Source organism: Etheostoma cragini, chromosome 20 (genome assembly GCF_013103735.1).
Source record: "Etheostoma cragini isolate CJK2018 chromosome 20, CSU_Ecrag_1.0, whole genome shotgun sequence".
Taxonomy (NCBI): domain Eukaryota; kingdom Metazoa; phylum Chordata; class Actinopteri; order Perciformes; family Percidae; genus Etheostoma; species Etheostoma cragini.
In genome coordinates, this window is record NC_048426.1 from 7,085,331 (window position 1) to 7,096,948 (window position 11,618).

An 11,618-nucleotide genomic window follows, 5' to 3' on the forward strand; every position below is an offset into this window, starting at 1 on the left:
GCACACACCCATCTTGTCCAGCTGCCCTGTTCGTTCAGCCACTGTCCTCCTTTATCCTACAGACTTCCTTTTGCACCATGCCCGGTCACTCCTTCAGGTTGGCTTTCTTCGAGCCTGCCCTGGTGGTACATCCCAGCTCCAACCTGCCCTGGGCTACGACCCGACGATATTGGCATGTTGCAGGCGGTCTTCGCCTTCCCTCAGTGCTCTGCTGGCTGACCACGTGTGGCCCGTCATGACCTCAATGCCTGCGTAGCGGACTCTTTCATCCCTGCTGTCACGCAGCATCATGGCCTGCTACATTTTTTTTTTCATTGTACTCAACTACAAAAGTTACTGTCATTTGCAGCTTGCCACCTTTGCACTTGCCCAAACTCTTAACCGGCTTCTATCGGACTGTTAGGATGACATCCTCTTTGATTCTGAACCAGAGAAGCCCCCTCTTCAGCACCAGGCTTCTGGACTTTGCGGGTTTGAACTCCATTCTTGCCCAGTCGGTGAGCTCAGCCAAATCCTCCATAATCCATCTTCCTTCAGGTATGGATTTTGCTGTAGTAGTGAGGTCGTCCATGAAAGCCCTGTTGGGCGCGCCGTGCTAGTACTGTGCCTTGACGTAACTTCTTTGATGATTAGACAAGAAGGTTCATGGCCGTTTTTTCTGGCATACTATCCTATGACTTTTTCTGACATACTGGGATGGTTTTTCGTATTGTAACTGAAATCGACAGCAAAAGGAAAAAAATATAATACATGAATTTTTTTTATGTCACGTTCAGGGGCCACCATTTGCCCTTGGGCTGTACTGTATGAAACTGTGGGAGAGAGAGGAGTGAGATTACACATTGCAGTTAATAGTTAACATGTTAAGCTCATAATTCAATTATGATTCCAAGTTTTCATGGAAGAACAATATTTTTATTTACAGAACATTATTATCCCATAACTACAAAACTGTTAAGAGGAATACAGTTTTTCTGGACGTGAAATGAAGCTCATATAATAGACAAAAAAATAGACACAATGAGTGTTGGTGTGTGGGGATGTTATAGTGGACACTCTGTTCCATATCCAGGCCCAAATTCATTCACCCTCTTCAGTAGTGCTGCTTTTACTGCACTGATCTTCTCATCCAGCTCTGTCAGACTGCAGGCCTGGAGGACAAAGTAAGGAGAAGCTGATCAAGCGATCAAAAAAAGGTTTACCTCCATGTACAGATTGAAGTGAAAGGAAACAAAACAGCAGCTAACCTGAGTAGGGAATGTCCTTGGGCGCTTGTGCAGATGACTCTATAAAAAAAGAAAAGACCTTTTTAATGAGTATAATTTCTAAACTGGTACAAGCTTTGAGAGGCATACTGAGGTACTTGTCTGTTCACCTTATTTTTCCTCAAATAATTAAAAATGAAGAAATACATTTTTTACTGCAAGATTACCGTTCTTTGTAGTTTGTAGTTTTTTTCACATGCTGTTACAACAAGTAGTCCAGTTAGAAAAACTGCAACAGCACACCGTTTCTAGCTAGACCGGAAACAAAACATGCACGCCACACACACTTGTTTGCGCTTGCGAGCCTGCTAAAGAGTAGTAAAGTTACGCTTTGAGTGGATGGCATTAAGATTCTGGATGGAAAGTTTACTTTTTAAAAGTTGCCAGATGTTCCATTGACAAGACCAAAGTGATCTGTGTGTTTTGTCGTTGTGAACTGAGCTATCATCGCAGCACGTCCAGTCTGAAATACCACTTGATGGCCAAGCACACAGCTGATGTGTATAGAGTAGTTTGTTATTTTTCCGTTATAAATGACATAATAAAAGAAAGTTCTATGGCAATCATTGTTTGTGTTTGACCTGAGAAAGAGTTTAAGCTGAGCCAGATCGACAACAAAGATAGAAATCATATCACATCCATACAGGGAGAGTAGTTTACAGTTGTTAAAACAGTTGTTGTGTCTATATGACACACTGGTGTCGGATCAGTACTTGGTATCGCCCGATAAGCAAGTTTAGGTATCAGAATTGGTATCGGGAAGCAAAAAATGGTATTGGACAATCTTTAGCACGAACCAAGCTGATCCACTTTTCCATGTTGATAAGAGCATTAAAATGAAATTTAAAAAATATTGGGACGAAAAGAAATCAAGGGACAATTAGAATAGATAAAATGTGCGATTAATTGCAATTAATTGCGAGTTAACTAGATATAATTAGCTCATCCCAATGATTTTTCATAAATTGTTAGATTTCATAATTGGGGAGTTTAAAGCAGATGTTACAAATGTGGCAAGAAATAGAAGGTGAATTAGGCGTGTCTGCATCAGCAGGGTTGAGACAAATAAAGCGTCTACCTGAGCACAAGGTTCCAAAGTCCCAAAATAAACATGGAAACAAAAATCTGTTGGCCAGGTTCTTCTTTCAAAAGCAACTAAGTGATAACAGAGAGGTGCCAATAATGTCTTTCTTGAATTATAGCAGGGTCTCCCCTCTGATTGCATCACTGTGTTTGACAGCTCTGAGAATAGTTATGCTGGATTGCTGGTCACTTGCACCCAGCCTTTCTAATTAGATAACGCACACAAAAATGTTTGGATGGAAAGCGTTACAAGGGTGCATAGTATGAGGTGTTGGCGATCATGTCACAGACTACACTGAAAGTAAGTGGTAAATGTACAGTTTAATTGCCACTATTTTTCCAACGGACGCATCAATTTGATGGGCAAGCATTGAAACAGCGTCGCTGTGTGGCCAATTATTTGTAACAATTAATTGTGACAGCCCTACAGTGACTTGAGAAAGTTTATATGGGGAACTTTCCATAAGATCATCTCTCAATGCAAATAAAACCAGCCATTAGGCTGACTGAAATAAAACCATGCCAATCTCTACGCATGGTGAAGGGTATGTGAAGATGCGGGGTTAGTTTAATTCCAAAGGCCAAGGGAACTTTATCAAGATGTATAGTATCCTGGATCCATACAATAACTGGCCTTTAAAAATAAAGATCTGCCCTTCCTATGTGGGAATTTAACATAGGGTCGTGTATACTTATGCCCCTGTATTTTAATGAAGAACATTTATTTATTTACAATACAGCATTCCTTCACAAAGAAAATTGCTGTCCTTAAAAGGTTGGATTTTCCTACGTTTTTTTGAATTGTCACACTTGAACAGGGTGTGTGTCTAAAGCTGCTCTGAGAAATGTGTTTTACCCCACATTTTCAACTCCATCTGTAAAACCTTTTGGAATTGCTTATTTTTAAGGAGCCTTCTTTACTGTACAGTGTTAAAATGTTGTTCCTGAAATTGTGGGCCAACTGTTTACAACTCTTCAGCAAACACCCGATCACTTTATTCAAAGACACTCAACATCTCTTGCTCTGCTCACACAAACGTGCAGTGAGTCAAAAGCAGATGGAGAGCAGCATTCTCGCAGAAGTAGCATGCTGTGCTGAGAGATACCAGCGTGAAGAGACAAGCAGCATCTTAAGCACACTTACTCGCATATCTAAACGCATGCTGGACAGACTCCTTCAAGATGGGAAATTACAGTCTGCCAGGTTGAATATAAAGTCCAATATATGAATTACTGCCATCTTTTGAGTCTGTGCTTTTCTAAAAAGCATGATGAAGTAAAAAAAAGAAATAAAGTAAATGACAAAAAATTGGATCTTTACACCTTCGCGCCAATACAGTGAGAATCATTGTCTGAAATACTGCCACATTCTTGAGCGTGAATTCTGTGATTCTTTCAATTTAAGAATCCCCCCAAAAAAGACTTGGACAAACCAGAAAGCAATAAAGTTACCTGCAACAAAAATTGGTGTTTTCATACAAGCACGTAGATAAAGCACTATTCCAGTAATGTGGAGGAAAAAAAAATGCAGCATGTAGCTTGCAAAGGCATGGCAGATGAAATTTTTGTGAGTAACGCTGAATGTAAACAAGAACTGTTTAAGAAAACCGCCTAGGGCACCTTCACGTTCACTGACTAAAACTGATATAAAGAAGAGGTGAAAATCAGTAACTGCCAACATGATTATATCATGATATGTTGCTTCTGATAACAGCAATTCTGCAATAAAAACTTTATAAAAGACAAGCATTTGTTAAATCACTTTATCTGTGTAACTGACTGAAAAAATACCTCTAAAATTTGAATAGGAATGAATCAACTATCTAGTCACTTCACTAAGAAGTTGTTTAATATGACCAACCTTTATAGACAACTGAAAATAAACTGTTTGGAACACATTTTAAAGTCTCAGCCTTTGTAACACACACACCAACATGTTCATTGAGCATGTGTGCCATCATTTAAATGTAAGGGGTCCATAAAATGTTGAAATCTAAAGTACCTGCCAACATAATCAGATTTGAAATGCCTGAAGCAAAGAAAGAGTATACCTGGAAATGTAGTAACTTGATTATATATGTCCATATTAAATTAAACAGGAAACTTCAAATCGCACACCAGTACAAAAATGACTTGTGTATGAACATTGATTTACAATTATTAAGAAAAGCCACAAGACTCACCGCGGACTGAAAGTACTCCGGTGAGAGTCCCTCCAACTCCAGTATACGATCCTCCAGCTTCTTTAGTCTCTGGTAGACACTCAATGGAACTGGGCCCGCTATAGAATAAAACACTTGTTGAAAAAGTCTGAATACTGATCATTTTACATGACAAAAGAATAAGATTATGAGCAAGAACTATGTCACACTGTTTATATCATGTAATAGCTAAACAACTGGCTGATTTTTTTTACACTGACTTTTGTTATTAACCAAAAGTGAACTATTTCAGATGAATTATACTTTACATACAAAATGCAATGCACATTTCAATGAGTTACATTTCCTTTACATTGTAATGGTTACCATTCAAAATGTTGGGATTTTTTCTGAATAAAGATTAACACCTGTTAAAATGTTTGATTTTTGAGCAGAACAAGTATATGTAATGACATGACCCTTTCAGACACGTAAAACATAACATACAGTATCTTGCACCCAGCGTAATTGACTCTGTACACCGACGAGTGTATCATTCCTATTTTGCACAGATGCAAAGCAAACTTTTCCCTCTACAGACTCATGCCGGTAAATTAAGAAATGAACTTGCACTCCTGGGCAATTCAGCAAAAAGAGGAGGCGTGTTCCGGCGCAAACGTTCCCTGGTGTTATTTTGCCGGTTCAGAAAAAATGTCGGCCCCAGACCAGGAAAACCCTAGTTTAAAGTTAGTGGTGTGTTATTCAGAAGCTATTTTAAGGGCGCGTGCTTGGCCGTAATGTAGAGTGTGCACACTGCACGTACACTTTGTTTTTCTCATCTCACGGACCCAGCAGTTTACATTTTTGCAAACCATACATATGATGACATAAATGAGGAACTATTAGAGAAATTAAGGCGGTGTGAACTGCATGTGCCGATGCCTCTTAACCCAAACACCACAGGAGTGCAGAGACAGAAGAGCTGCATTGTCTGTTGTGAGGTAATCTCGGTCTAACGTTAGACTACATTGCATAAAGATCCCCATGCATTCATAACCCCGTGATTCAGTTAGAGTGAGCCCAAAACATTGAAAAGTTTGTATTTCTTTATTTACATTTTGCCAAAAACAAAAATCAATAGCAAACCTCCTCCTCCTCAGCCGTGAACCGCTCCTGGCGTGCACCCATGGCTGTATTAAGAGTGCTTGCCTAGCAAATCCACCATTATAACAGCAATCCAAAATGGAACAAGCACACCTGCTTTTAAAGGGAATGTGAAACAACACTGTGATTGGTTTATTGTATGTTACGCCCAAACCACACCAAGTGTAATGTAGCTACTTCAGACCAACCCATTTTAGATTTGGGTAGGGCGCAAGAGTCATTTATCCCGCCGGAATAATAGCAACAGCGCCTGAGATCCGCCCACAAAGCTACTTGCATTTGGCATTTGATACTTGTGTTTCAGATCATTAAAATGGGGCCCATAGTGTCTTTGTCAATCTCTGACCTGCTGGGAGTTTCAGGTGAGTCTCAATATTGTGGAGTCGTTCTTCTATGGCTGCATTTCCGCAGTCTCTTGCCATTGGCCCCCTCTGCTGATCCCCTGCTTCTCCTGGGCCTCCCCCACCACGAGTCTGGGGTCCATAAATGTTTACCACCCGTGTAACTAGCCAGTCAAGGAAAACAAACAGAAGCCATAATATTAATCAGAGTCCAGGAAATAGCATGGTCTAAGGCCATGTACAAAGAATACAGATTTATAGAGAGGTCCTACAAAATTTGTTGTTTAGTTTAGATGGATATCCAGTGATGAATCTGTTGGTGCTAAGAATTGTTCAGCAATTTGTTATGATTTATGACAGCAAGCTTTTTGTCATTAAACATGTAATGTATTGCACTGTTACATTTGAAATTAACTTTATTAATAAAACTAAAAATTATAATTAAACATTTCTGGTCCTGTCATGTCATTTTTATTAAACATCACGTCATTTATAAAGCTTATGGACCCATGAATTTGTCAAAATCATGTGTGCCACTTCAAAAATGATGGTTACAGTTTGTAAAAATGAAGCTGTTAAGAAATGTCACATTGACATTTGTAGAAAAAGATTTATTTTCTTACCTTTCACGTGGCTTTTAAAACCTGGATAAGGGGTGAAAACTGCATCTGTTCTGGCACAGCTGTTTTCTACCGAGTAGAAAAATTGATCAAAAACATATCCATAACGTAATCAGAAACATTTTATATATATATATATATATATATATATATATCACCTAAATTACAATAATTAGCATCAGTGTGTCCTTATTTGTGTAACTTGTGTCTCACACAGGCTTTGAAATTTTAAAAAAAAAGCCCTCCTATCTCATTTTTTCTGGACGTAGCTGGTTGTGTTTTGAGGCAGAGTGTGTTAGCTACTTCAGCCCCACTCTTGGAGCAGTTCAGCCTGACCTCTCGCCTGTGGAAATCAGCTCTCTCCCAAACATTGGCAATCTGTGTGCAGGCTCCCTCTCCACCCTGCCCCCCAACCTCTTTCCCATTCTCACCCTGATTGCAGTCGATCACGTTGCAAAACTCTCGTACATTGTTTTCATTGATCTCCATCTGCTTGCGTTCCATAAATGCAGATATTCTTCGCTCAATCTAGGGTTACAATGGAAAGACAATACAGACAATAAGATACAAGGGATTGATGAGCTATTGATAGGTGTCAAGAATGCAATGCTTTCTTTGTCTAAAGATCTGGAGCAAACAGTTATTTCCATTACATGGAATGAGAAATGTAGCAGGAAATTATTCCAGGTAGCCAAAAACGATGAATTGCTTGCCATCATGACATGATGGAATATGAATACTGTTTGCTTGGCTACCAAAATAAATGCACAACAGAATGGGGCCTCTTGTCCTTCATCCACATGCGATCTCAGAGTAATGAGCATCCACTTCATAATCCATCAAGGACCTGGCCCTCTCTCAAAGCCCTACAGCAATGGGGTCTGTTTTAGCCAACCATGGCACTAAAGGACCCCTTATTCTCTGCTGTGCTGAACTCAGCTTATCAGATCTCTATCAAACATTTGCCTCACTGCGGCACGTCATGTGCACATCCTTGGGAGCAATTACTTATGATTATTCATTTACTAGACTGATAAAAAGAGGTCTCTAAAAATGTCACTGCCAGAACAGCTGACAAATCTGCTGACAGAGAGAGACCAACCTCTGACTTCCGGGCTCTGATCTGAACCATGACGTCATCGGCCGCCGTCTTACTTTCTGCATCCTCTGGGCCGGGAGGATGGTGCTGAGGCAGCGCAGTCGTCTGCTCTCTGAGTGGCGATGAGGTGGCTGCATCGTCTGATGTGTTGTCTTTTGTAGATGATGTAGCACCATGAGCATCTACCAGTGTCTTTAAGCTTTCTGAAACAACCTATAGAAACAGTTGGGGCAGAAATAATATTGCATCAAAGCAAAAAAACTTTTACCATCTCAAATAATGATCATCAATACTTGAGTATTTTGGCGAACGTTTTTAGCATTAACATAACATGATGTAATTAAAAAAATATGTAGCCACATCACCTGTAATTTAGTGATATGCTCCTGCAAACAGCTGTACACGTGAGCATCTGGAGATGAGGGAAGATCCACAGCATTGACGTTTACTGTTATTCTTAGAGCAGCATCACCTAATTTGAGCTTGATTAAAAATATAAAAAAAACAGACAAAATGAGGCCACAGTGGTCTAGACATTTGTGTAAAGCAGATTCTCTGTTTAACATAATTGTAAGATACTTAGTTGATTAGTTGCTGAAAAGAAATCCGCTGCTGTTTTGATAATCCATTAGGGTTTAATAATTTAGTCACTTTTCAGGGAGAAAAGCAGATTTTTGCTGGTATCAGCTTCTTCAAAGTGCATTATTTTCTGCTTTTCTCTGTTTTATATCATTTTAAACAACAAAAAAAAGTTTGGGTTGTGGTTTGGATCTTGGAACGTGTAACTGACGTTTCTTTTTCTTCTACATTTTAGAAAGAAAAATATCTATCAAGAAAGAAATCTTTACTTCAAGCCCTAATTGTAAAAACAGCTGTGCAAAGCCACTCTAATGATTCTACAAATACTTAAGATATACTGTAGTTCAGGAGTAGGTGCAAGGAGATACATGTAGAGCAGCATTGCAAACAATGGATACATGTTTTTTTTTATATTTATGTACTTATTAATTGCTTCAACGTTGCTTGCTTTGCTTTTGCTCACTGACTGCTGTTTGCTTGTTTTGTGTTTGCTTGTGTATTTGTTTGTTTTTGGTCTTATTGTAGAAAATGTTGCTGCTGTAATAAGGAAATTTCCCCGCTGTGGGATAAATAAAGTATAATCTAATCTAACGTTACAAGAGAGAGGACAGGGGTAAATATCCCACATATGGACCATATGAACATTAATTATAGGGCGTATATGTTAAATACCGGTTGCAGGGAAGTGCTAGTAAAGAGCTGTGTACGGGTCGAAGACTATAAAGTTTAACGCCAAGAGATATTAATGTTTTTTGTTTATGAGGCAAAGTGGCTGGTTAAGGCACGCACGTCTGTCTGTCTGTCTGTCTGTCTGTCTGTCTGTCTGTCTGTCTGTATATATATATATATATATATATATATATATATATATATATATATATATATATATATATATATATATATATAAACAATGAGCTGGTTAGAATGAAAATAAAATTATCAAAAAGCCAAGCATGGTTACTTGTTGCAACATGCTTGTCTATGTATAAAAGTGTATGGTCTAAAATACAGTTTGCATCTAGCAATCCTGCTAACCATAAACCGGGATGCTAAAAACATTAGCAGTTGACGTTACTTTGCTAACGTTAGCTAACAACACGGTGGAAAAAAAACGTAACTCGGAACTACATGGGGGACAAACAATGTCAACCAACCTCTTTCCCGAAGTCAGACAAATGCTTCAGTATTGCACACATGCATTCCCTGTAGCTAGACATTTTGCTAAATTCATTAGGAGGAGCTTGATTTCCACTCAACTTCATTGTCTCCGCCATTGCAGTCCAGCGGCTGTGGGCTACACAACACTGCCTGCTGATTAGTTCAAACGTGATCACGTGTGCGCAGGAGACGAGAGCGAGGCTGCGTGGGCTGCACACGCGCTCACACGCATGCGTGCATTTAAAAAACTGTTGATAACGTGGGTAGTTGTTCAGAAGAGAATAGAATAGAATAGAACCAAAGAGATTATTATACTTCTACTAATTAGTATAAACTCTTTTGTATTTCTCTTCTCTGTAATCACACAGAAAAAATGTAATGTAAATGTAATTTGATAAAATTGATATTGACCTAATTTGTCTCTATTCAGTGTAGGTCTCAATATATTAATCTTTCTATATGTATTTATTTTTTTCTATATTTTGCTTTCTCAGCAGATAATTTAATTTATTTATTCATTGTTGCAAAGGAAGTTTACACTTGCAAGGGATTTGCCTTGGTGTAGTAGGTGCATAGAGTAAACATTTGATATCCTTGATCAACATTTGTTATTGAAAACACTTGAATGTATGGTTTCTATTAGTCAGCAATGTTATGGATGAAGAATTATTTAATAAGTAGGCAACAACTAGTCTTTTTTAATGGTAGCTACCCGGATGTTGGAGCAGTGACCTGTGGAGTTCCCATGGGGAGTTGTATTGGACCGCTGTTATATACTATTTTCACATTAATTTTTCACTTGTTTTAAATAATCGATTTATGCAGATGATTCCACTATGTCTTCATCTACATTTTATGAGTTAAACACCACCCTATCTCAAGAGCTACAATCAGTGGTTGAATGGATAAAGAAAAAAAAGCTTGTTCTTCATGTTTCAAAGAGGAAAAGCATGATGTTTAGTTCACATACTCTTCCAAATCAACCTGAGTTGAAGCTTTGTATAAATGATGCATCTGTTGAACGGGGGGGGGGCACAGGGCACCTGGTAGTGCCCAGGAGGTGAAGTGGCATCTCTCCAGCTACCAATCCACACTTTGGTCCATAGGTTGAGGGTTAACTACATATGTTGTTATTTGTTCAATAGTGAGATGTGTCCAGAGAGGATGGAAGAGATGTTATGTTACGATAGTATGTAGATATATGTACCTGTAATAAAAAATGTGGTCAACCTAAATGTAAGGATGACTGCAACGGTGGAGCTGTGTCTGTCTTTGGCTCATGTGTGTGTATTATGTTAAGCTTTTTGTGAGTTGTCATGAAATAATAGTACATGTTTAGTTTTTGTCTTACAGTTTTCATTGTTATTGTTTATGTTGTTATGAGTATTTTGTTGTTGCTTTGCCACATTTTCAAGTGAGTTGTAAGGACCTGAGGAAGAATAGCACCTGCAATGCAGGAGCTAATGAGGATCCTAAATTAACAAACAAACAATAAATCTATTAAAAAGGGAATAAACAATTAAGCAAAGTACTGCTACAGTCAAGAACACAAATGGCAAATAACTATAATACAATACAAGACATTATAACAAATCTGGTCAGACTAAGTGTTTTAGAAAGGGGGAGGCCTGGGAAGGATGTGCAAGAATATTGAACAGGGGATGGGCAAAAGTTTGCAGTATAGAAATTTGTGTTAGGATGTGTGTTAATGAAATGTGTGGGAAATGTGGGTGGTAAATTGTTAACAGGAATAACTTCAATATCTTCAAAGTATTTTGCATATTTTCATTTTCTCCATTTTTCTTTTTTTACATTTAAATGCAAATAAAGCACTTGGAAACTTCCCTGCATATGAATTGAGCTATGTCAATAAATTTGTGTGTAAAATAAACTGAGAATGTTTTAGGTAATGTTGATATCCTAAGGAGAGGCTTCAGTAGAATAAAATCACTTTGTTTCAATAAAAGGCACACTGGTATGGCTCATACTTTAGATCAGTACACACTAAAGCCTTCTAGTAATTTGATAAAATATAAAATAAATGATGCTCAAATATAAAAATGACCTTCTGGCTCTGCTCACTCAAATGAGCGTCATTACAAATGTTTCTACATTACCTGCATACTAAACCTGGTACACAACTTAAATTCAGTACATTGTATAGTTGC

At 38.3% G+C, this 11,618-nt stretch overlaps 1 protein-coding gene across 1 annotated transcript; it reads right to left on the reverse strand.

Moving 5' to 3' along the window:
• Positions 1-893: 893 nt before the first annotated feature.
• On the reverse strand, positions 894-9,640 carry mbip (MAP3K12 binding inhibitory protein 1). Its single transcript, XM_034858958.1, has 9 exons — positions 9,447-9,640; positions 8,079-8,195; positions 7,717-7,926; positions 7,046-7,142; positions 6,618-6,683; positions 6,000-6,158; positions 4,532-4,629; positions 1,248-1,286; positions 894-1,151 (listed from the first exon to the last, which is right to left on the reverse strand). Exons 1-9 carry the CDS (start codon positions 9,564-9,566, stop codon positions 1,044-1,046), a joined length of 1,014 nt encoding a protein of 337 aa, XP_034714849.1. The 5' UTR covers positions 9,567-9,640; the 3' UTR covers positions 894-1,043.
• Positions 9,641-11,618: the final 1,978 nt, after the last annotated feature.

What these genes read in the sequence shown, in the direction of transcription:
- mbip (XM_034858958.1), bottom strand. Translation starts at nt 9,566, where the DNA reads ATGGCGGAGACAATGAAGTTGAGTGGAAATCAAGCTCCTCCTAATGAA. An exon ending in AGCATATCACTAAATTACAG is followed by an intron (nt 7,927 to 8,078) that starts GTGATGTGGCTA and finishes CTGTTTCTATAG; the next exon opens with GTTGTTTCAGAAAGCTTAAA. An exon ending in TCACCTGAAACTCCCAGCAG is followed by an intron (nt 4,630 to 5,999) that starts GTCAGAGATTGA and finishes TTTATTCTATAG; the next exon opens with CGGGCCCAGTTCCATTGAGT.